Below are 26900 nucleotides of genomic sequence, written 5' to 3'. Positions count from 1 at the left end.
ACAAGCACTGAGGGAAGGGGGCCCAAGCTGAACTCTTGCACCAGGGCCCATGAGCTTTTAGCTACGCCTCTGGCCGGATCCTTATCCATTCAGAATGCATTAAGGACAAAACTGATCCGTTTTGGACCGCTTGTGAGAGCCCTGAACGGATCTCACAAACGGAAACCAAAACGCCAGTGTGAAAGTAGCCTAATCTGGTCCCGATTGTCGGTGACAATAGTCCTTTCTATCGATGGGAGCGAGAAAAATGCTGATGGAAAATATCTGTATTTCCACAGTTGCCAACAGTCCCCAATTTGCAGGCACTGTCCCTACTTTTCAGAGATAGTCCGAGCAAATTCTTATTCTCACCAATGAGTGGTGCTGACTGGTTTGGGGGTCATTTTTCAGAGGAGGGCCATAAATGTCCCAAATTTACCAACCACGACGTTGGTTTGTATTTCAGTCTTCAGGTACCCTTATAGGAACAACCCTTTTCCGATGGGAAACGCCGGCTATTTCGGAAGTGGGGATATAACTGACCACCTGGTGGTCCAACATGTTCGCCCTGAAAGAGACTCCCCAGTACGTGCCCACTTAGCCAGCCCTTTCTATGGGTAAGTGCTCTTCCAGACTGGAAAGAGCAGCCCTCGGGGGACAGTTTGTATTCGGCAGGATGCCTTCAATGGTTGTGCAGCCGTTAGAAACCCGTTACTGATCGGGTGAAGGAGCCGGCCAGCGAGGGAGGTCTCCTCCGCTCTCACGACCCGACTTCCCTCAGCGAGCGCTGGGCCTAACTGCGGACGTGACTGGAGCCCGCGCCTTCTGTGGGGACGCGCCTCAGTCAGACGCTGCGCCCCATGACCACTGTCTGCAGAGCGCCGCCGCGTACTCCCCGCAGGTCTACACAGGAGGGAGCGCTACCACTAGCCTCGGCCTGTACGGGGCCATTAGGAGAGGCGCTCGCCTGTGATATGTGAGTAGACCCGCTGTGTGTCGGGAGCGCGCCTCGTCCCGTTGTCTGGTGTAGTGACGTTAAAGGCGCGCGCTCGTAACTGTGCATTCGGGGTCGGAGTTCGTAGGTAAATGCAAGATGGCTGCCGGCGCGCCCCGGACCTCCCGCCGCCTTTGACAGCGGTGACTGTGCGTGTGTGCGAGACAGCTGCGGGAGGAGGCGGACCCGGGCACTGCTTGTACGGCCGTCCTCAGCTCCTCTGTGTGTAGATGAGGCAGCTCACTCTCCCGGGAAGCCGCAGCCACCCCGGAAACAACAAAGAGGTAAATCAGTAACGTCCCGAGCCCCGGTGACTCAGCGGATTGGAGCATCCCACGGCGGCAAGGAAGGGGTTACGGAGCAGGATTGAGGGGGATGCGGGGCTGGTCCCGCCGAGCAAAGTTTCCTCATGGAAAGAGGGCGCTGCGCGGAGATCCGCCGCCCGCTCCATTTTGTTCCGAGCAGAAAATGGGCTGCGTGTCCAGCCGCATGGCAGAGCCCGGAGAGGGGGCAGGGTACCTTCTGGGCACAGATGTAGGCAGGTAGGAGGTGAGGAAAGTTGTGTCCTAGGAAGTCCCTATGTGGACCTGTGTGAACGGGGTTTATCATTTGCCGCTGCTGGGGACGGTTTTATTTTCAGGGAATAGGAGTCATGGAGATTTCTAGAAAGCCGAGGGTTGTGCAGAATTTTTATTTATTTATTTACTTATATTTTTATTTTGTTTTTGCAGCTTATTTTTGTACTAGATCGAATGAAGTGTTAATATCTGGCGGGGTTCACACCATCCGTTTTGGTGCATATACATACATAAATAATGTAATTATTTTTTTTTTAACCTAAATCCAGGGTTGGATCTAACTGGAAAAAGTATAGAAGGAAAGACTGATATTCTGGATCCACTTATGGGTTTGGCTGAAAACTGCATTGGGGAGGGAGGCTGCTTTCACACAGTTTTAGCATATATATATTTTTGCACTTTAGTGTTTTTAGTGGAAATTTGTGTGGTTAAAAAATGCTAGCTCTGGATGTTAGCTGAAGATCTATGGGAGATATGAGGCGCTGTCCCGTGGTGGTCTTTGCCTCTGCCATTTTTTTTTTTCTTCTGCCTTTTCATATACGGTAATCTCTATAGGGGTAAGAAAAGATCAGGCTACTTTCACACCTGCGTTGTTGTCTTCCGGTATTGAGATCCGGCAGAGGGTCTCAATCCTGGAAGGAAATGTTTCCATTTAGTACGTACATATTCTGAATGGAAAGAGAAGTCTTCTGCTTTGTGACCTGATACAAAACCGCTGCTGTTCTGTGTACAGTCATAAAAACGGATCCGACACTGAAAACAATGTAAGTCAGTGGTGACGGCTCCGTTTTTTTTTTTTTTTTTAGGACCCTAAAAAACCAGATCCGTCACCCATTGACTTTTTAAATGTATTTAGTGACTGATCCGTTTTGATTTCATGCAATCGCATTCTAACAGAACAAATGCATCCTGATGTGCAAAATCAAAACGTTTATTTCCGGTATCTGATCTCTATACCGGAATTAAGAACGTGAGTGTGAAAGTGGTAAGACTGGCGCTCCTTCACAGTGGCCCTACGACAGTGTGTTTTTTATTTTTATTTTTACAAGCTGCGGTTAATTTCCGTCGGGCACACGGACTGCCCGAGGACACATTTAATTTATGATCTAGGGTTTGTTCACCTTTTTATGACCGTTGTACAGACTCCGCAGCGTGGCCGGACCTGTCTTGGTGATCATGCTTACCTGATCCATGCCGTTGGGCTCCAGCTCTGCAGTTCTTTGGCCTCCCCGCATCAACATCTGGTTTGATGGTGGGTCATGTGACCGCGGCAGCCAATGACTGGCCTCACTAGGTGGCACGTGACTGCAGTGGTTACATGACCCGAAGTCCAACCTGATGCAGGAAGACTCGGGACCTGCAGAGTCAGTGGGGCAGTGATGCAGCTGTAGTATGATTACCACCCCAGGTCCGGCCACACCGGGGGGGGGGGGGGGGGGGGGCTCTGTAGGAAAGGCGTAAAGGTGAACAATTCCAGCAAGTGCATCAATCGGTGGCGCAGAAGGATATCAAGACTTGAGTAGAAATGTTTCTTGATAAATGTGATTAAAAAAAAATGAAGGTTTACAAACAACATCTCTTAGCAACCATCAGTGAAAAATGCATCGCACCTGCACTTGCTTGCGGATGCAATGCGTTTTTTACGCAGCCCCATTCACGTCTATAGGGCCAGGGCTGCGTGAAAAACGCAGAATATAGAACATGCTGCGATTTTCACACAACGCAGAACTGATGTGTGAAAACCAACGCTCATGTACACACCCATTGAAATGAATTCTGCTGCTGCTGGTTTTAGCACATAGAAGTCAATGGGTTGAATCTAAATGCTTGTTCCGTATTTGCATAGTCTACATGTGCAGATTCTGTTCCATTTTTCAGCAGCGTTACAAAAACAGCAACAGATTAGTCCTTTTAACAAAAAATAAATAAACCAATTAAGGATAAAAAGCAGAACAGACACAAATACCAAAGCAAAAAAAAATAAAAATGCATATAGCATCCATGTATTGGTTTGTCTTTTCATATGCAAGTGCACAGGAGTTGTTCTTTACCCAAAGCCAGGAATTGGCGCAAAATGTAATGAGAAATCTGAAGGAGGGATTTATACTTCTCCTTCCTGCCGGTTCCTCTTCTGGATTTCTTCTTAGAAAACTGCATGTCTGTTCCCAACCATAGGGCTCATTTTTATTTATTTTTTTGCTGCCTGTATGTGAAACCATTCACTTCATTGGGTCCGCAATTTTTTTTTTTTTTTAAATAAACGGAAATGACTCATTCCGTTTCCATATTTTCGGATGGCTGTTCTGCAAAAAAGAACTTGTCCGTTTTGTGGACAAGAATAGACATTGTTACAATGGATCCGCATAAAAAAACAAGTGCAATATGGATGTCATACGGATGTCATCCGTATTTTTTGCAGATTCGTGTTTTGTGGCCCGCAGAATACATATGGTCGTGTGCATGAACCTGCTTTGGATTTCTTTTCAAAAGTGTGAAGAAGCTGCAATTTTCAATCATCTTTATTTAGGGTCCGCACATCGTCGGCACTCTCATAGAAAATGCCTTTTCTTGTCCACAATTGCGGACAAGAATAGGACATGTTCAATTTTTTTGCGGATGCCTACAGCACATTCCAGCCCCATTGAAAATGAATGGGTCTGTACCTGTTCTGCAAAATTGCGGAACGGATGCGGACGTGTGAATGGACCCTTAAAGGGGTTATCCAACCCATAAAATGCCTCCCGGGCCCTCACACAGGTTGTACTTACCTGGCTTCCTAGCACCTGCATCGCTTCTGACGGCTGGCGCTGCATCTCCCCGTCACGCGGATGAAGACATCTGATTGTCCCAGCCAATAGCAGGCCACGGCGGGAACGAACCTCCCTTTTAATACCCACAATGCTACAGAGGCTCGTTCCTGTTGCAGCCTGCTATTGGCTGCCACCCAGACACTGGATATTTTCATCCTCGGGACGGGGAGCAGCACCAGCCATGCGGGCGTCAGAAACGATGTGGGTGCTGGGGAGCCAGGTAGGTACAACCTGTGTGAGGAGCCCAGACGTATGGGGAGGCATTTTATGGGATAACCCCTTTAATGCAACAAAGCCTATAATCTAGAGCTATATTCATGTGGCAAGCTTATTGCAAAGGTTTCTGTGAGTGTCCCATTTATCTGAATGGAACTTAAAGGGGTTTTCCTAGACTTAAATACTGATGACATGTCCTGTGGATAGAACATCAGTATGTGATCAGTGGGGGATCCAACACCCAGGACCCCCGCCGATCAGCTGTTTGATACGGCAGCGATGCTCACAGTAAGGCCTCATGCACACGACGGTTGTTTTTTGCGTACGCAAATTGTGCGTCTGCTAAAAAAAACGAATGCGGCATCTGTTTTTTTTGTGATGATCAGTTTTTTTTCACAGATCCCTTGTAATAAATGCCTATCCTTGTCCGCAAATATGAAAAAAGTAGGACATGCACTGTTTATTTTATTTTTTTTGCTGAAGGGAAACACTGACAACGGACGCAGAACACAAACAGATGAACTATCAACATTCTTTTGCTGACCCATTGAAATGAATGGGTCCCCAGCCTATCCGCAAAAAAAACAGAACGGAGGCCGAGAAAAACAACTGTCGTGTGCATGAGGCGAATGGGACTGAGCTGTGATACCAAGCATAGCCTCTATACTATGGCATTGTGCTTGGTGGGCATAGAGAAGGCCACATTGCTCACAGGAGCACCGCTACCTTCCCAAACAGCTGTTCAGTGGGGGTCCTGGGCGTCGGACACCCCCCCCCCCCCACTGTTCAGATACTGATGACTAAGGATGAGTGAATCGACTTCAGATGAAACATTAGAAGTCGATTTGCATAGAACTTCATTCTGATACTGTACTGGCTCCGATGAGCCGAAGTTACTGCTCCGATGCCTTGCGAGACTTCAGGTAATAACTTCATAAATTCATTTGTATTGTAAAAAAACATTTCCCGAACTCTGGTTCGGTTCCAAGGTACCTGATGCAAGCAGGGGAGAGAATAAGACCAGCATTTAAAATTCTTTAATACATAGACCCCAAACTATTAGTCACTGTCACATGAACACTCCTATTTAATCAGTAATAAACGAGGTCTCATTGGCTGTGCTTTCACACTGGGTGATTATTGTCTTGATTACAAGGAACCTTACAAATTGTATTGATAATTGATTTATGTAAACCCGCCTCACAGGTTACGGGTTATATGTGTACTCTCTCTCCTTTCTTTTTTTTTTTTTTTTTTTATATATGTAAAGATGCACAAGAATGCCGACGTGCAACCGTGAGCTTCCACTATTAATTCTTCATCCTCATGATGCTGTGTAATTCTGGAAGACACTCTGTAATCTGAGGGTTTACCGTGGTCCTCCAGTGGTAGGGAATGACCAGTCTGCTGGCAGCCAAAAAGTATCTCAGGTGCCCTTCACATGAATGGCTTTAGGTTCAAAATGTCATATGCAGCCTATAATAATACTAGAATACGTGTGTGTATTGGATCTATCCCCTTCATACATATCGCTGGGCCTCTACTAGTGCACATAATAGAAATCAATAGATACAATGATGTGACTAGGCTACATGCTGGCGATGCAGAACTACACCGCTCAGTTATAAAGGTATGCGCCGCTTTATTATCCACTAATGTGCATGCATTTCCCTAGGAGACTGCTGACAGTAGTCCTATTCAGGCATTGTCATACTTATGGAATTAAAACGTACTGAATATTTATTGTGTATCCGATAACTGTTTTCTTTCCTTGATGTGGGTACCGCTTGCTTCAGAATGAGGACACTGCTTTTATTGTTGGACCTGTCATTGGGGGAACTACATCTTTGAGACTTACTGTTCCAGGCACCTCTGCAGGTGTCGGCAAACAATGAGTCAGTATGGGGAAGAGCAATAGCCTTAGTGATCGCTCGTCCCCATACTGGGGAGGAGATCGCTGCCTGTAATAGCAGAGGTCTCCTCCTCTGACGAGCAGGCGATAGTCTGTTGGGAAAGAAGCATTCCTTCCAATCTGCTGCTCTGTCATCCTGTGTAGCATGCACTAATACTACACCTGGCCATGGTTAGGAGGGGTGGCTTTCTGGTTGACCTCTCTTCTATACCTAGAGAGGATGCAGTAAAGATGAGAGGGGAAGTTATCTTATAGTTGTATTGTAGCCACCCCTACTTTCCTTCCCATTCTACATTCTCCCTAAACAGCGAGGCGGACAAATTGACAACTGGGTGTTACCAGGTAAATGTCTGTGCCTCCTCACTCTGAAAAAATGGCCACACATCAGCAATGAACCCCCAACAAATAATTGGGTTCTAATCACTCAAGGTCCATACAATCTCGGCAATCTGCTGGTGAAGGAGACACATTTACAGGCAGCGATCTCCTCCAGATTATGCGGGGAGCGATCGCTAATGCCATTGCTCTTCCCCATACTATCTTTTTGTTTCCGAGCAGCAGATCGTGATTACACAGTACAATCTGTTGTCGGGGAAACAAGGATTTTTGCGTCTGCACAATTGATCCAATTACAACATGAACCAACATTTGCACTGCCAGATCATCGCTAACCAGCATTACTATGAATCTGTCTGGTTCTCGGCCCATGTAAAGGGCCCTTTAAGGGGTTCTGCAGCTTTTTCTTACTGATGATCAATCCCCTGGATGGACCATCAACATCTGATTGTTGTTTTTGCGCAGGCCCGGTGACGTCACGACTAGTGTCTCTGGCTTAGGCGCGGCTAAGCCCTATTGAAGTAAATGGAGCTTAGCCATGCCTAGGCCGGGGATAGTCGTGATGTTATTGGCCTGTGGAAAACAATGAGAAGGCTGCAGCGCCGCTGCCTTCTCAAACAGCTGGTCCTTTAAGGTCCTTTTTTAGATGGGACAATTCTACAGGTAATTGTTGGAAAGAAAGTGTTCTTCCCCGGCAATCTCCTGCTTGTCTGCGGAGGAGACTGCTGCATTTACATGCAGTGATTTCCTCAACAGTATGGGAGGAGCCATCACTAATGCCATTGCTTGTCCTAATACAAATTCGATGTTTGCCGGCAGCAGAGTGTGTTTAGATGGCACGATCTGCTGCCGGAAAACGATGATTTAGGTGCCTACACAAACGATCCAATTACCCGACAAACAAGTGTTTTGCTCATTCATCAAGTAATTGGCAGCACCTTTACAGCGGCAGATAATCTCTTAACGAGTGTTCCTGGTGGATTCTCGACCCATGTAAAGGACCCTTAAAGGGGTTGGCCACTTTCTGGTTATTGACCAATGTGTTTGTGATATGACTATATCACTCTTACTAATATAGTCCTTGTTGAAATTCTACACCATTTTCTACATTTCATGGTGTATGCCCCTTTGTTTACCAAGTATTTTGTTCTGTCCACACAGAGGTCCTGCCCATAAAATGGCTGCTGATGGAGGCTCGTGTGACCAGGCAAATCGCTTCTACTTACCCAGTGACCTCCTTTTCATCTTTTTTGCCGCGGATACACAAACTTCCAGGCTCTTTTATGTCATCCAGGTTGGTTGCACTGTTTCTCAGAATGCCTGAGGCACAGTGTGCATTTTGTAGCCCAATACACTTTTGCTGCCCTTGGATTGGCCAGCAGCGCACACGTGGACATTGCTTGCTAATCCAAGAGCAGGGTTGGTCAAGTAGGAAGTGTCTTTGTCTGCCGATGCACATTGGGCACCAGATAGTCTGAGAAACTGTGGAAATTAGCAGATCTGCAACTAAAAAGATGAAAAGGAGGTCGCCAGGTAAGTGACCTGTTCTTTCTCCAGTTAATGTGATTTTCACAGGGTCCCTTTAAATCTTCAGATGCTGCAGTCCGTAGCTACCATGTAATCTGAATGATTGAGGTGCATATACACCAGTGTTCCTCAACGCCAGTCCTCATGGACCCCCTACCGGTCATGATTTGAGAATATCCTACGGAATGAATACCTGTGGTACTTTCTTATGCACTGACACTCATTATATCACCTGCTCAATACTAAGGAAATCCTGAAAAAATGACCGACAGGTGGGCCCCTAGGACCGGAGTTGAGGAACCCTGATTTAGGCGAGTAGATTATGGTATAAGCTATTAACACCACAATCTCCTTTGGGGATTTAAGGCCTCATGCACACGGCCATTGTGTGTTTTGCAGTCCGCAAATCACGGATCAGCAAAACACGGATGGCGTCCATGTGCGTTTCGCGATTTGTGGAACGGCACGGACAGCCTTTAAAGGGAGACTTTCACGCTGATTGACCCTTTTAACCTATTAACAGTCCATGGTGAAGGGGGAGTGGATTGGTATGAAAATGACCCAGGGGCCTGGGCACCGGCCGTTGTAAGGCCGCCCCCTGGCACCTTCACAGCCTAATTTGCATACGAAATAAGTGTTTTTCGGAGGAACGATGATAGCAAGCAACATATGGTAAGAACAGTTTTAATAGGGGGGTGCCAAAACTGCGGCTCAGATGCAGACCAAAACAAAGGTCGTGTGCATGAGGCCTAAAACTGATATTCAGTGTAAAGAGAAGTCACGGCACTCCCCGGTTTTCATAAAATAGTGGTCTTTATTGGCTACAAAGCAGGTACAAACACGGGATGAAGACGCACATCAGGCAGCCAACGGCCACTTCACGTGCACAAGCACTTTCTCGTGTCTAATGGGGGGTGCAACCACGCTTTTACCCCCTGCCTTGATGCACGTATGCAAACAAGCAAAGAACATTTAAAACGCTACAAAAATACATAGGGTTGGTACAATATCACTTAGAAACTACAACAAACATATTACAAAAAGGATAAATCATTTTTGCCATTTAAACCAGTTTGACCCCAAGATTTAATGATCCACAGTGCTTCACACTGGAGTACGAACACTGTAGCCCTGCAGGCTTCAATGCAGTACCATCCCCTCCATGTACATCTCTGAGTCTGGGGGCTCCTTTACGACTCTCAATGTAATAAAGGTGTTTCCGAATAAGCTTAAACAACAGATGAACTGTCTTTTCCACAAAATTACAAGAACAGAAAATGATTTCAGGTCAACATGTTATCAATTGTGAAACCGTATGCTGTATATGATCTAACCCCAATATACGCAATCTGACTACACAAAGAGCAATGCCCACATTTGAGTTCCCTTAGGTGCCAGTTCACTCAGCGAATTGGAACAACTGTCTTGAAATCTACCTTTTACGACATCTGACCGATATAATTGGTGGTTTAGATGTATACTCTCGAAATTCTGATTCTGTTTATTTCTTTTCAAGTATCTTTTTATAGATTTTTTTTTATTTTTTTTTCACCAAAAACAGATAATAAAGCAGTACAATATTTACATATCGGTAGAGCACCATTCTATTAAGGTACTCCTTGTAAGACCGATTGTGAAGATGAAGAGTGGTATTCGACTAGAGTAAAATTGATCTAACACAATTTTATGATTGTATCAGCAAATGTAGCTATGAGCCTTCCAGTCAAACAGAATAAGATACACCAAAGAGGGTAATGGGATGCAGAAAAGTAGAAGTTGGGGGAGGTGGCGCTTGTTTCTGAGAAATTATTAAGGAAAGACATAGTCTTTCGGTAAGATGTCCAGGCTTGTATGAAACTGGAGTGTGACCTGGATTCCAAAGCTGATAACTCTGCCATAGAAATGTGGTTTACTTTTTGCAACCATGGGTGGGTAAGGTCAGTTGATTCCAATGCTGTGGAATTGGAGATTTTGCAGCAGAGGTCAAATACAGGAAGAGCTTTCCTTTTGTGTGGGGAATATCTTGTAGTCCAATGTTTATTAATACAGAGATAGGGGAAAGGGTCTTAATCAGGGAGCATATTTGTGTGATCGGCGATAGGCTCTCAGTCCAAAAAGGCTGCATCGCCGGGCAAGACCACCACATATGGAAGTAGGAGTCTTGCAATTGGGCCTATTTCCATCAAATGTCAGAGCTCGGACATTTAATTTGTCTTAAGTCGGACCGGCGTGAGACCTATTTCAACCGGCGTGAGATACCGCCTGGTGATTAGTTTAAATGCATTCTCCTGAAGTCGTGTATAACGGGAAATGCCTTTCTTCTTACGATTACCCAGTACTAAGGATAGCCTCTCTGGTCCAGAGGCTTTAGAGCAGGTATGCTCAACCTGCAGCCCTCCAGCTGTTGTAAAACTACAACTCCCACAATGCCCTGCTGTAGGCTTATAGCTGTAGGCTGTTCAGGCATGCTGGGAGTTGTAGTTTTGAAACAGCTGGAGGGCCGCCGGTTGAGCGTGCCTGCTCTAGAGAAAGCAGAGTTTATATCCCTTCTCTGTCTCTCCATGAGATCAGTAGATTGTTCCCAAAAAATCCCTGTATTTATGGTTATTCCTATGTAGCCTTAAAAACTGACTATAGGGCAGTGGTGGCGAACCTATGGCACGGGTGCCAGAGGCGGCACTCAGAGCCCTCTCTGTGGGCACCCACACCCTGGAAAAAGTCTGAGTGTACCAATATGCCTTAGACCTTTCCTGCCATTCATCAGCGCAGGACGCACCATGAACAGCACAGGCAGCGCACTGAATGTAGACAGGCTATTATAGCTACTACATTATAAAGTACATGAAAGATATACTATATTGGACTGTAGGATTCAGGTTAACGTGCCTGCGTTGGCACTTTGCGATAAATAAGGGGGTTTTGGGTTTGCAGTTTAGGCACTCGGTCTCTAAAAGGTTCGCCATCACTGCTACAGGGCATAGCCCACTACAACTACTGTAATGTAAAGGGCATTTCTTGCCGTAGGCTTCCTGTAACTCAGTCACAATTTCTCCATCCTCCACCTTTATATGGATGTCAGGAAACTCTATAATTAAGCCACCAAATTTTGCACAGAGTGGCATATTCTAGGTGTTCGTATTGATAAAAAAAATCGATGAACATCATGAATTGATCTTTACTTTCTGACCGCACTACCATCATCATCATCATCATCATCATCATCCCTAATATTTAATAAACTGAAAAAATGTATTTCTCATGTTGTAAATGTATTTCTCTTCCCGTATGGCTAAAAACAAATTGTCAGGGCGACCAGAGCCCCCATCGCCGTTCCGGCTCACTGGGCATACCACTTGTTACCAAACCTGAATACATTGCTATTCAAAATAAATTGTAAGCATTCATGAATAAACGGGGCATCGGATTCATCTTTACCCACTCTCTGTAGAATGATTTTTATGGCTGACTACTGGGGCTTTAGGTCAAATGATCTATACGGGCAAATGTTTCATAGAAAGGGGAAGGAATAGTGAAGAGCCTTTGTAAGTCCCAAAAATACCTTTTTACAGATTTAATTCCACGTTGGGAAAGTTTGGAAATTGTAATCATATAAACAAATCTAAAGCTGGCCATTCCCATTTCAGCAGAATTAGCTGACCATTTAATGTGCATGGGAGCCCTTAAAGGGAACCTGTCACTGGGATTTTGGGTATAGAGCTGAGGACACGGGCTGCTAGATGGCTGCTAGCACATCCGCAATATCCAGTCCCCATAGCTCTGTGTGCTTTTATTGTGTAAAAAAAAGGAATTGATACATATGCAAATTAACCTGAGATGAGTCCTGTCCCTGGCTCATCTCACGTACAGGACTCATCTCAGGTTAATTTGCATATGCATCAAATCGTTTTTTTTAACACAATAAAAGCACACAGAGCTATGGGGACTGGGTATTGCGGATGTGCTAGCAGCCCATGTCCTCAGCTCTATACACAAAATTCCGGTGACAGGTTCCCTTTAACTGTGAGAAGGCTTCAGCACTCGGCACTCGCTAAGGGCTCATGCACACCAAAGTTATTTTATTTATTTTTTTGCGGACCGTATGCGGAACCATTCACTTCAGTGGGGCTGTAGAAAATAAGGAAGTTACTGTGTGCATTCCTTTTCCGTTTGTCTGCATGGCCGTTCTGCAAAAAAGTAGTGCGTGTCCTATTATTGTCCTCAAATCACAGTCCGAGGCCCCATTCAAGTCATTGGGTCTGCAAAAATATTATGGAACGCACACTGAATACATCCCTGTGTCATCCATATTTTGCGGATCCATACTGTAGAAATGCTATGCCCAGACCATGTTGCTAATGTGTTTGGTGATTCATAAGTTACTGTTTACGTTTCCGATTCGCAAAAACTGATCAAATACGGATATGTTTTGTGCAGGAACGGAAGAGGACTTAAATCAGAGAAAAAAATAAACAGATGGGGAACAACGAATCTGTGAAAAAAGGGGCCGCAAAACAACTGTCATGTGCATGAGCCCTAAGAGTGACACAGCTTCTTAAAACAGCTAATTAGCGTGTATGCTGGGCATCGGGCCCCACTAATTAGAAATTGATGACCTATCCTGAGAATATCTTACTCCTGGAAAATCCCTTTTAATGTAGTCATCACCACCTTCTGTTATGTATATCAATAATGCATTGTGATATCTACTGTATATTTTATTTAAAGGAAACATTTCACCACAAAATACAGTGCAGGCAGCAGGTTATAGAGCAAGAGGAGCGGAGCAGACTGATATATAGTTTTATGGAAAAGATTCTGTAAAACTTGTAATTTATACGTTTGCTTTTTTCACTTTGACTACCTGTAGGTACAAGGAGACGTGTTATCAGTGACTATCTCTGTATACACACTTATATCCACACTGCTGTCAGTCACTGATAACCCCTCCCGCCTGTACCAATGGGGATTTATAGAAGGTAGAAAAAGCAGAGATATGAATGTATAAATTACAGGGTTGCCTACAAAAATATTTATCAATCGACTTGGCTTCTCCTGCTCTATAACATGGTGCTTTCAGACTGCATTGTAGTTTATGGTGACAGGTCTGTTTAAGGCTACTTTCACACTAGTGTTTTTGCCTGATACGGCAGGGTTCAGAAAAAAATGCTTCTGTCATAATACAACCATCTGCATCCATTATGAACGGATCCGGTTGTGTTATCTTTAACATTGCCATGACGGATCTGACATTAATACCATTGTAAGTCAATGGGTGCTTGATCTCTTTTCTATTGTGTCTGAGAAAACTGACCTGGAGGCACCATTGACTTTCATTGTGTATCATGCCGGATCCGTTTTGCTCTGCATCCCATGCCAGACAGAAAACCGCTGCTTGCAGCAGTTTTCTGTGCGGTATGGGAACGCAACCAAATGGAACAGAATGCATTGTGGTGCACTCCATTCTGTTCAGTTCCATTTTTTTCCCTATTGATAATGACTGGAGACAAAAACTGAAGCGTTTTTCTCCGGTATTCAGATCCTTTGCCGGATTTCAATACCGGAAAAGTTAAACGCAACCTTAAATAGTTCAATATCTTCTAGCTTATTTGTCCTGTTACATTAAAGTGCAATTTGCCCATGACCTGCTAACTCTTACTTTTTCCTTGACAGTGGTGGACATGAGGACAGCGGCTTTCTTTATTACAAATGACACAATAAGGTATAGGATCTTCTTGCTATTTTGCTTAATACCGTAGTTCATGTGTGAATCTATACATATCCACCCCCCCTTGTCAGCCTTGCCAAACTTCATTGGAAATGTGATATTTGACATTGACTTAATTAAAAGGATATCAGATATGGAAGGCCTGACTCAACCGACGTTTTGCACATTTTTCCATGGAATAATTGAGGTATCTCAATGAGCACGTATGACTAAGGCCTCATGCACACAACAGTTTTTCGGGTCCGCATCCGAGCCGAGGTTTTTGTGGCTCAGATGCGAACCCATTCACTTCAACAGGGCCGCAAAAGATGCGGACAGCACTCCGTGTGCTGTCCACCTCCATTGCTCCGTTCCGAAGCTCTGTGTCCGGATCTGCTGTGCATGAGGCCTAAGGAATATGCAAGTTGTGTCCATGAGGTTTAACCTTAACAAATAAGTTCTCTCCATGTATGGGGCTCCTGTGTTGTGATTTTGAAGTTATGAAAATTGTTAGAGGCGTATACCCATCTTACAAAGTCATGTCAAATTTCTTGGATGTGCCGTCACTTTGAGATCGATTGGGGGGGGGGGGGGTTGACCTCTGGCACCTTCACAGATCTGGACATGTGTGGGCACTGGGCAGAGCATCTGTAATGTTTTGCAGTAGTAGCAAAGTGGATGAGAGTATCGTAAATCTCATCCACACACTGGGAAAAAATTCCTTTTTAGAAATTGATCTGCGTTGGAGATTTTAAATCTGTATGTTAATTCTTTCTGTGATCTTGCACCCTTTGTAAGGCATAAGACAAATCCACAACAAAATCTACTTGTAAGGCTACTTTCACACTAATGTTTTGGCTTTCGTTTGGGAGATCTGTCATGGTCTCTCACAAGCGGTCCAAAACTGATCAGTTTTGCCCTAATGCATTATGAATGGAAAATGATCTGCTCAGAATGCATCAGTTTGCCTCCGTTCCGCTTTGGAGGTAGACACCAAAACACTGCCTGTAGCGTTCTGGTGTCCGTCTGACGAAACTGAGCCAAACGGATCCGTTCTGACACACAATGTAAGTCAATGGGGACGGATCCGTTTTCACTGGCACAATAGAAAACGGATCCGTCTTGGCTATGTTAAAGATAATACAAATGATCAGTTCTGCATTATCTGAATGGATCAGTCTGTACAGATCCATGACTGATCCACAACAAACGCGAGTGTGAAAGTAGCCTAACACTTTTTTGTCTGTGTAGATGTACCCTTAAGAGTTGTCTCACTTGAGCAAATGGCATTTATCATGTAGAGAAAGTTAAAGGGGTTGTCTCACCTTGTCACTTCTACCCTTCAGTCTCTCTGGGAGGGGGGGGGGTTCCTGCTGGCGCGACTGGCAGCTCAGGCAGTCGGCGCTGGGATGCAGTAACCCTGCCCCTTGTCTGTGTGTGCCCACTCTCGAGGCTGCTAATGATTTAATAGCAGCCTCTGTTCGCTCAGCAGAACATTACCAGGAACGGGAGGGAGTTATTGTGCATGAGTGGCTATGCTCGCTCCTGCGATCCTGGCTACCACAGAGGCTGGCGCTTTACTACCAACTGAGCAGACGTGACCACCGCTGCTGGATTGCAGCTCTGGCCTTAAACCCTGACAACAAGCACTAAAAGCATTTCAAAATGCGACTTTGCAAGGAGAAGACGCAATTCTTTATAAAGAAGTATATTAGTAAGTTCGTTATTACAGCGTTCTACTTAACATATATATTAATGTTCCAAGTGAGACAACCCCTTTAATACTAGCCACTTACTAATGTATTGTGATTGTCCATATTGCCTTGTTGCTGACTGGATTCATTTTCCCATCACATTATACCCTGCTTTTTTCCATGGTTACAGCCACCGCTGCAGTGCAGATACGAGATGGCCGGGACGGGCACTGGTTTGCGTGCATGCCTATGCGCCTTCCCACAGTCTCTGCCACCAGAGAGGCCAGTGCTTTTTCCTATAGTGTGCAAACATGGCCATCACTGTTGCAGATAGATATAATGTAATAGAAAATTGAATCAAGGATGCAATATAGACACTCACAATACATTAGTAAGAGCCTTGTATTAACTTTCTCTACATGATAAATGCCATTTTCTGAAGTCAGACAACCCCTTTAAGGATGTCAGCCAAGTTCCATGACTGCCAATAGTTGTATACTAAACATGGGCTGTGTCTTATATCTGACATGTTTTAATTGTTTTTGCACCTCTCTCAGTAACAAGTGTTCTTGGTGTCTTAGTTCGTTTTTCAGTTGCCAGAAGGATGAGCCATTCCTTGGAAAACTCCATTCCATATGAAGACTATCTGAGAATGAAAGCGCAGACTATTCCTCCCCACCGCATGAAAGACTTCTTGGACTCGCTGAATGGCAAGGGAGCAGAAGAAATGCAGCAGTTTGTTCATTCTCCAATTTCTGTATATCAGCAAAGAAACCATTACTTTTACATGGACAATTCTGATGTGGCTGGTTCTTTACTGGAGCTAGCTAGGCCCATCACTTCTCCTCTGCAACACTCTATTAGCCCCGGAGTTCCTCTTGACCAGCATCATGTCCAATTGCGACAGGGCCACGGTATTGATGTTCAAGCAGGGCAACCAAATAAGACTCTCCAGCAGCAGGTTGATGGACAGTCTGTTTCCGATGGCCAGAACGCTAGCCATGTTGGTACATCTGCTTCTCAAGATCGAAGAGCTTGCTCTTCAGGATTATCTCAGCCTGTTAAAAAGAGAAAATTTGATTTGCCCATTGAGGACAGCTACACTATTAGCCATACATCTTTACAAAACACTCCTGCGGCAGTCGTAGCATTGCCTTTGCAAAGTCAGCAACAGGCTTACATTCCTCTACGGCAGGAGCTGCTCACTGTGGATAGTAGCCAATTGTATGGACTTGTACCTGCTAGTACTTCACCATCTGGACAGTTGCCTAATGTAGAATCTTGGGCCATATTCTCTGCCCATGCTACCTGCCCTGAATCTCAGACTTTAGTAAACACTTCTGTACCTCAGGACAGTTGTGGAATAGTTCAAATGGGGGAGATTCCAATGCCCATTAGTAGTGTAAAACTAGAAGAGAGCAAAGAGAGCTTTGATGTGAAAAAGAACATCTCAGATAAAACAATGCATGCCGCTGGTACGTCTGGGTTTTCCATGCCATTGTTAAACATGAACGGTAACATTCAAATTCCCCTTTCATTACAAACAAGTGGACGTGTGTACCAGTCTTCAAAATACTGGGATCAACAAATGCAGGTAATAATGCTGTCAATACTCCCACGCATTTTAAGAGTGTTTAGGTGTTTGAGTAAGAGCACATTCACACGTCTGCAGTGTTTTGCGGATCCGCAAAACACCAGGCCGGCACCGCAATAGAAATGCCTAATCTTGTCTGCAGCTGCTGACAAGAATATGACATGTTCTATTTATTATTATTATTATTATTATTAATAAATATATATATTTTTTTATTTATATATATATATATATATATATATATATATATATATTATATTCCTTTTTAATTACAAGGGTTATTTGAAAATAAACTGATCAAAGGTGTACTACTGTGTGACCCCCAACAGTCAGCTGCAGTATCACCACGGGGGGAGATGAGGCATTACATGGAAGCTCCTTGCAGCTACACTCTTTCTGTGTAGTTTGGTCAATATTCAGTAATCCAGATTATTTGCTAGTCCAGCACCTAATTATGATATGATGTGAGATGAATTGTACACAGTATTTAAAGATCCTAGGATAAGTTTTGGTTTACCTGCTTTTGTAGAAATGGGTTCTAACTGGATTTGCCATCAATGTCAGATAGGTGCTTATTTTAAGAACACCACACCACCATGAATAAAGAGGTGGCTACATGTATATCGCTTTCCATTCACTTCTATGGGAGTTCAGGAAAAAGCGCAGCGTGCTTATTCAGCCGTTTTTGGAATTCCCATACAATTGAACTGAGAGAGCTCCACATGCGTGGCCAGCTCCACTTACAGTGGCACAAAACATGTTCTGGACTTGCGCCTTTCAGGTATTTATGTCTTAAAGGAGACCTTTGTCATATTACTATAATTTATGGTTCATGTCCAACCTGAACTGGTCAGATATCTCCTCTCCACTTTGTCCCTTAGCTAGCTACGCATCACCCTTTGCCAACACAAGGACCTATTTCCCTGGATAAAATTAGCACCATGTACCTTTTGTGTCACTCTTCCCTTTTCATTTAGATTGTTAGCTGTTATGTGCAGGGACCTCAATGGAGAGATGGCTGTACATTCACGTCTTGCTTGCAGTCGGTTTAATTTTGGCCTGTAGGAGAAGTTGGTGTGGAGCCCACACTATTATAATGTTTGTTCTTCATACGCTCCTATGTGCCTTGATGGAGCTCAACCAAACTCTTATGACCCAACTTAAATACTGAGGGTTGTCAAGTCCAAATGTATATATTCATAAGGAAGAGGATCTCATCTCTTATTTTGGAAAGAGGGGGCGTGAGAGCCAGGTAAATACAATTAGCTTTGTTTAATATGTGTTTTTTTTTTTTTTTTTTTTTTTTTTTCCTTCTTTCTAGACTCAAAGTGTTCAGTGTCCGCCATCTGAGCCACAACTGCGGTTACATAATAATACCGATTTTCATTGCATCCTTAAGCCAGAAGAAGGAGCTTTGTTTTGGAAGACTTGGGCACAGATTAAGAATGCAGAGACTCTGAAAGAAGCTGAAAACAAACCGTCGTGGTTAGGAAGTATGCATCATTCATATTTTGGCAGCCTATTTCAGAAGCACTTATTTTTCAGCACTTGGCATGCTAGGTGATATTGTTGAAGCACATTCGTGATTATGATATCATAAGATGTAGAGTAGGCCATGTTGTTTGTTAGTTATGTTGTGATGTGAATGGTAACTTGATTTATGTCCAGATAAAAAGTGGAAGTGGGGCACTCACTTAGAAGTATAGGGGTCTAATTTTTATTGAGGTGATTAAGATAGTGACAATGGATATCACTATAACACAGTAAAATAACATATAATGTATTACATCAGATATCAAAATAATCATAAAAGTGGAGCAGGATAAAATTATAGCACTATCGACAATAAACAGTACATGTAGCTAAGTACAATAATAAAACCGTTAAAAATACTGAAAATGGTAAGATATATGGTTAAATATGGATCCCAATAAATACAATTATAAGTTCATGTATCAACCGTTAGTGGGTGCACCTCTGCTTGGATCCCCTTCTCATTTTGGTGCGACATTTCCCCTGAATTGATTTATGTCCAGTCTAATAATATATAGTACCACAATAATTAGCTCAACAAGCCTGAAGAGGGAGTTTAACCCCTTAGTGACTAATAATGCACTGTGTACGTCCTGATGTTAGTTACCACATCATGCCGTGTACAGTATGTCATGAGATCAAAGTGTCACCGCTGCTCTTCTGTGTCCCGATGGTTACCATGACAACTGGGCGCATTGGGGTGCTTTCACACTTGTGTTAAAGTTTCACTAATACAATATATATATATAAAAAAAAAAAATATATATATATATTATATTTTATATCTCCATCTATCGATAAATACCCATTTAAAATAAACACTTGGCCACGAGGAGACGTTGTACTGTATGGGGGCGGCCACAAGGAAAGTCTTGTGACCACCATACAGTAATGTCTTCTTGTTGGTTATGTGATGTATGGGGGAGTGGGGAGGGACTCGTGAAGACTCATTCCCTAATGCCTGCTATTTCAATGTGCAGTAGTGCGTTGCAGCTTGCAGGCAGGAAGGAGTAGGCCAGAGTTAGACAGGACCGCAGTAGAACACAATACCGTACATGGTCACCGTTCTAGGCAGACATTACACCTTTATTCATTTGGGTTGGGGCGGCTGTAATATATTAGGGTCTCTCACACTCGCGTTTATGAAATCCGTCATAAGCTCTCACAAGCGGTCCAAAACTGATCAGTTTTGCATTCTGAATCGAAAAGGATCCGCTCAGAATGCATCAGTTTGCCTCCGATCAGTCTCCATTCCGCTCTGGAGGCGGACACCAAAACGCTGCCTGACGAAACTGAGCCAAATTTCTATGGCACAATAGAAAACTGATCAGTCTCCTATTGACTCTCAATTGAGTTTGACAGATCCATCTTGGCTATGTTACAGATAATACAAACGGATCCGTTCATGATAGTTGTATTATTGAAACAGATCCATGACGGATCCGCCCAAAATGCGGGTGTGAAAATAGCCTAAGTTGTGACAGTTTTTTTGTTTTGTTTTTTATTGCCATTCCAGAAAGAAGACCTTTAATTTTTAAAGAAGATGTGCTCTCGGTGCCAATTGCAGAATTAAATTATGGATTATGTTTAATAACCAAAGAAGCCAAGAGGCATGATGGCTGTCCATATGATGCAGATATGATGTATTATTTGCTCCTTTGTGTACAGAAGGTAGGACTCTTCTACAGCTGATGTAGAGATTTTATCTATGGCCGAAGTGTTATGCTTAGAGGGGTTGTCCCATGAAATATATTCTACATTTTTCAAATCGGCACCTAGATATGAATACTTTTGTAATAAAAAATTTAGTATCGCCACCCGTTGGTTGTTTTCCTTATTTCTTTGGATTACAGATGTGGATGCAAATGCACAGTTCCATCCTTCAACCGCCACCAGACCATTTACTATTAGAAGCTGTGAAAGTTAGTCAGCCCCCTGAGCTGTGCTAGGGAGACCTGCAGCAGAAAGGGCACGCCCTCTGAGTGGTGATTGGAAGAGATCTGCCAAAAAAAGGACAGGCCCCATGAGCTGCCAGCTTGAAATAACCCTAGCAGAGCAGTGATGGGCAGATATCTGGACACAATGGAAGGATGGCTGATTCTAACTTTGTCATGTACTATATTATGTCTGATTTTAATTTTATGGGTAAACACTTTAAGCAGTGTTTGTGTTTTGGCCAAGTTTAAGCTCTCCACATCGGTCTTGTCTACTAGACTGACTTCTTGTACAGCGTTGTCTTTTATTTCATTTATATCTGAGTGAGAGCAGCCAAATAAAAATACATAAGAACTGTGAAAAATAATTTAGCATCAAAGAAGGGCAGAAGTCTTAAATAGAACACTAAATGACTGTTCAAGGCTACTTTCACACTAGCGTTTTCAATTCCGCTATTGAGATCCATCATAGGATCTCAATAGCGGAAGAAAACGTTTCAGTTTTGTCCCCATTCATTGTCAATGGGGACAAAACTGAACGAAACAGAATGCACCAGAATGTATTCTGTTGGATCCCCATCGCGGACAGAATAACGCTGCAAGCAGCGTTTTTCTGCCCGCGGTGTGGTGCGGAGCACGACTGATCTGTCCTGACACACAATGTAAGTCAATGGGGACAGATCCTTTCCCCCATTGGCTTTTAATGGTGTTCATGACAGATCCGTCATGGCTATAGAAGACCTAATACAACCGGATCCGTTCATGATTGCATGCGGTTGTTTTATGGTAACTGAAGCGTTTTTGCAGATCCATGACGGAGCCGCCAAAAAAACGCTAGCGTGAAAGTAGCTTAAATCACATTTTTGTTAGAATGCTTTTTACTTAAAGGATACTGCTAACATCTTGGTGTTAGATACCACAGTATACTTTCAGAGGTATTGTGGGGTCCATTCCTCAACTTGTTACAGCTGTTGTAGTGGCATGAGGGTGACATATAAAATTTTAGTATTTGGGGATGTGTAAGGGGCAAAGAACAGATGAAACTTCCAAGATTAAAAGGGGTTATCTGATCCCTGAAATACCCCGCCCCCATATGCTCGGGCCTCTCGCACGCGATGTACTTACCGCGCTCCCTGGCACCCGCATCGCTTCTGAAGCCTGCACGGCCGTCGCTGTTTCCATCTGTGCCCGGGGGAGGGGGCTCCTATTTGCCTCTATAACTGAAGGGATAGAGGCTCCTATTGGGTAGACTCTGCTCTTCTCAGAGTACTTGCTTGTAGAAATTCGATGGAGTAAATTTGCCCATAACAACCAATCCTAGCACATATTTTATTTTTCAGGAGCACTATATGAAATTAAAACTGTGCTACGATTGGTTGGTTTGAACCTAAGGGCACAGCATTCAGCTAAGCTCTTTTGCCCCCTTTCTTTTAGTGATCGGTAGGGTACTTGGCCTCAAGGATTATGACATGTCACAAGTTTCCTGAAATGGTAGGTACCCTTCAAGCTTGTGCTAGAAGTGTAACAGTTTATATTTATTCTGTTTCCAGCATATGTTTGACAACAACAGGATTGATAACATTTTTGCTGACCTTTACTATTCAAAATTTCTGGAAAAACTTCATGAAGTGCTTAAGGGATATTGTCCAAGAATTAATCCATTTGGTAGGTTTATTTTAATGTTGCTTCCTTCATCGCTATATACTGTAACTTGACGGTGTTGGTGATTTCTGGAAATTTCTGCTCCACAGGTTATGTCATATCCAGCTGCATCTCCGAAGAAATGTTGTGGGACTGCAAGCAACTTGGTGCTCATTCTCCCACCACTCTGCTTTTTACGCTAATGTATTTCAATACCAAGTAAGCGCACAGAGATAATGTTTGGATGGTTTTCATAGTATACCAGCAGTTTCCAGGGCTGCTTCTTTTTGTATTCTCTCGACTCCTAACATGTAACTTGGCTAATCCAGAAGACATATTCTGTCAAATGTCTACCATCGTATAAAAGAGATCTTGAATATCTCACTCTAGCCCGAAACCACTACAGTGATGTCAGTAGAAAATAGGAACCTCTAACATATCACAGTTAATGGAGTGGTTAAAGATGGATGCCAATGTGTCTTATCTTCTCACACCCCTCTCATCAATAAGCTGATTTTGTCAGGGAAAATTTCCATCTTCAAAATTTTGCTGTAAAATGGAAATTTTATTTTTAAGGTGCTAGGATTAGTCCCGGCAGAATAAAAAAAAAGTGCTATGGAAGAACAAAGGATCTGAATTCTATCCCAAAAAATATTAGGTCACTGGGGTTCCGACTGCTGAATCCCTGTGACCTTGAGAACACAGGGGTCTTGTTGAGTCTCCTGTCGAAATGGATGAGTAGTGTCAATGTTGGTGCACTGCTTCATTCACTTCTGTGTTACTGATGGAGCCCATTTCATCCTGTGGATATGTGAGAGATGATGCTCGTACTGTTGTTCCTTGATGACGCACCGCCTGCTTTACTCCCTGTACATTCCTTCACTGAACTCAACATTTATTGTACTGCTATAATGTGTGAAGGAAGTGATTGCTGATTCCTTGCTCTCCATTTGTTCCTTAGGTATTTTGTTTTGAAAACTGTAGAGCAGCATTCACAGTTGGCTTTTTCCAAGATTACAAAACAGACACGGAAAAACCCAGGAATAGGAAAAGACAAAAACTGCACAATCCGCTTCTTGCGTCTTTATGGACAAGTTCAGAGTGGCTTGAAAGGTGAAGAACCTTATATTTGGTGATCATGACTTAAGAAGACCTAGTCCTTTGCATTGAATGTATTTAGTGGTGTATAAGGAGTGGAGGTTGAATGATGAAAGTGATCCAGTCTGAAAGCTATAAACAATGTACTTGACATCTTTACTTATTCCCTTTTGACTACCGGATTTTTTTTTTTTTTTGTGTTTTATTTTTCTTCCCTATGGCTGAGCCATAACTTTTTTTTTTTTCATATTTCCGGTCACTTAGCTGTATAAGGGCTTATTTTTGCGGGACAAGTTGTACTTCCATTAATTATGGCATAAAATGTAGTGGGAAAAAACGCATGCCCTCCACTATCTTATAGGTTTTGTTCCCACTGTGTTTCGTTTACGGGAAGACTGACCCATGCCCTTCATTCTCTGGGTCAGTACGATTGCAATGATACCCCATATGTATAGGTTTTTCATGTCTAAATAGTGTAAATTTAAACTTTGATTTATAATTATTATTATTATTATTTTAGGGGCTGTTTAGGGGCTCATTTTTTGCAGAACAATCTGTACTTTTTTATTGATACCATTTTGGAGTGTGCAAGACTTTTTTTTATCACATTTAATTACATATTTTTTGGGGTAAGAGTAGCAATGAAAAAATGGCAAATTGACCATTTTGACCCTTTCTTTTCAGTTGTGCCATTCACTGTATCGGAATTATTATTTATTTATTTTTTTTTCCAATTTTATACCCATGATGTTTATTAATTATTTTTGCATATATTAACTTTTTTTCTGATCATTTTGTGGCTTATATATGAGCTTATTAATTATGTTTTTTAATTTTGTTCTTTTAGGGATTCTATATTTGCCATTGAAAGTCAATTTTGCTCATTTCTTATCCTGGCCTGCCATCTGGTGACCAAAATAAGAATTGCAGCCTGAACTGCTTTCAGCCTCATCAGCAAGTACTGATGCCCCATTTGGCCACACGGGGGCATTGGTAGAAAGCATTTCGATGACGTGACCTCACTTGGTCATGGCATCTAAAGCATTTTATTACCGCGATTGGCATTATTGCAGGTCACAGTAATTAGCCGCAGGTCTCTGCTGTATGAAATTGCAGAGATCTAACGGCCATGACGCCTGCTGCACGCGCAATCGGGCGGATGTTCAGACATTGCTCCAGCGCCATACATGTACAGCGCTGGTAGCTACAAACATGTCTTTCAGTGACCTTCAGCTTTTAGGTATATCAAAAGTTTGACTGGAGCTTGAACACCCACCAGTTCTTGCAAGCTTCTGATTTGTTAAAACTGGAGGCATATGTGCAGTTCAGGGTAAGGCCACACGTATCAGAGTGTTTCGTGGTGGATGTTACATGCAGATTTTTCATCAGTTTTGCAGCAAAGGTAGACCTACAGAACAATGAGCATGCTGAGGATTTTAATCCTCAGACTGGTTTTTATTTCACATAGATTTATTCTACTATGGACTGGGTTTTAAGTCAACATGAAAAAAAATCAAACGGGACCAATGGTCTTTATATATACCATAGTTCATGCACTGGAGGTGCCAAAAGTGTTGGACTCTAGCCCTTGGGCCCCTTGTATACAAAATGGCAAAGGAATACTACAGCAATCTGTGTCTTTCTTCCAAGATTCTTCAATTTTATTCACGAAGTCATGGCAACGTTTCGACTTCATCAGTCATTTTTCAAGCAGACATGATGCACTTGATTAGGACTTGATTAAGACTGGCGGAAGTCGAAAACGTTGCATGTGTCTTGGTGAATAAAATTGTAGCATCTTGGATGAAAGACACGGAGTGCTGCAGTATTCCTTTTTCTGTTTTGGGTTTTTAAGACCCCTACCCATGTGTATTGGAAGGTAAATGGACGCCACTTTTTTTGTGTGGAATCGGCATGAATATCTGCATAAATTCTGCTACATTTATCACAAAAAAAATGGTGGCATGAACCCTATCCCATGACTTGATCTTGTATATCTTCTTAGCAGATGCTCTATCAGATGCCTTCACCTGCTCAGGGGGAAACGTACGACACACTGAATGTGTGATGGGGGTCACACATCTGTATATACAGTGTACAGGAGGTCACGGATCTCTATGTAATGGTGGGGGTCACACATCAGTATATACAGTGGTAGGGGTCACATATCACTTCTATAGGGGGGGGGGGGGGGATCACATATCGCTATATAAAGTGCGCAGGAAAGAGAGGGCACACATTTACAGATGAGACCAGTGACTGCTGCTGTGATCACTGACCTCAGCCATACTGACAGCTCAGAAGGGGTTAAAGCTCCTAAGTGCTAACAGTGGCCAACTCCTTTAAGGAGTGAAATTGCTAAGATACATCATGACTTTAACCACCTAACTGTTTTGCCCAAGTTCAGCTCAGGCTGTAGGAAAAGTACTTAAAGGGGTTTTCTCATCTTAGACAATGGGGGCATATCACTAAGAAAGGAGCCCCGAAAGTGAAGGAGAGCGCATTGTGCATGTGCAGCCGACCTCCATTCATTTCTATGGGGCCGCCGAAAATAGCTGAGCGCTGGGTCTGCTATTGCCATCTGCCCCATAGAAATGAATAGGAGCATGGGCCTTGCATGCGCGGCATGCTCCCATTTACTTCTATGAGAGAGGCGGGGAATAGCGCTTGGTGGTGGACGGACCCCGGGAAATCTGGGGTCCTCCAGTCACAGCGCTCCCCGCTCCGTTCTCGATATAGGTGCAGTCCCAGCAGTGGGACCTGCACCTATCAGACAATGGGGGCATATCCTAGTGATATGCCCCCATTGTCTAAGATAGGAATACCCATTTAACTGTTCTGCCAGTGCTGGGCTCGGGCAGAAGTGGAGAGGGGAGGATTGCTTTAGCTGCTAATATCTCTTGATAGCAGCTAGAAGCATGGTCTTGGTCTTGTTTGAAAGCTGGCACTCGTTTCATACTAGACTATGACAACATTAGCCCAAGATAAGCAGGAGATATCACTGTTAGAAATCTAGTCGGGAGAATAATCGCAGGTAAATCCTGCTTTTACTTTCACTTTAGCTGCAGCGATATCTTCCCATGTACTGAAGATGATGCTGTCATAAAAATAGTTAATATCAAATTTCTATATATAAATATTTTTTTATCATTTGTAGTGACCCACATAATAAAGTTGTTATTTTTTACCAGACAATGAATGCCTTAAATAAATTCCACAACACAGTGGGAAAATATTATTGGTCCTTAAAGGGACACTGACAGGCCCTATAAACATATTTAGTTATTCCTATGCAGTCATAGAAATATTAGTGTATTCCAATGATATAACAGTAGCCCCTGTATGCATTG

At 43.2% G+C, this 26900-nt stretch overlaps 1 protein-coding gene across 2 annotated transcripts in view; it reads left to right on the top strand.

Annotated features, from left to right (window-relative positions):
* Positions 1 to 820: 820 nt before the first annotated feature.
* The window catches only part of LOC122927912 (transcriptional regulator QRICH1-like), a 39257-nt gene continuing 13177 nt past the window's right edge, over positions 821 to 26900 (top strand). Inside the window, exons 1-8 of one of the 2 annotated variants that reach the window (XM_044280247.1) lie at positions 821 to 955; positions 14023 to 14071; positions 16332 to 17344; positions 18666 to 18837; positions 20394 to 20548; positions 22362 to 22476; positions 22563 to 22671; positions 23414 to 23565. In XM_044280247.1, coding sequence (XP_044136182.1) covers positions 16355 to 17344; positions 18666 to 18837; positions 20394 to 20548; positions 22362 to 22476; positions 22563 to 22671; positions 23414 to 23565 — 1693 coding nt within the window. In that variant the 5' untranslated portion in view covers positions 821 to 955; positions 14023 to 14071; positions 16332 to 16354. Of the gene's footprint in view, positions 956 to 1042; positions 1258 to 14022; positions 14072 to 16331; positions 17345 to 18665; positions 18838 to 20393; positions 20549 to 22361; positions 22477 to 22562; positions 22672 to 23413; positions 23566 to 26900 lie in introns of those variants that run through there. The other variant, XM_044280246.1, reaches the window with a different exon arrangement.

The sequence above is a fragment of the Bufo gargarizans genome, chromosome 2 (assembly GCF_014858855.1).
Source record: "Bufo gargarizans isolate SCDJY-AF-19 chromosome 2, ASM1485885v1, whole genome shotgun sequence".
Taxonomy (NCBI): domain Eukaryota; kingdom Metazoa; phylum Chordata; class Amphibia; order Anura; family Bufonidae; genus Bufo; species Bufo gargarizans.
Note: the sequence above shows the minus strand (reverse complement) of the source record. Positions and strands in the feature narration are given on the sequence as shown.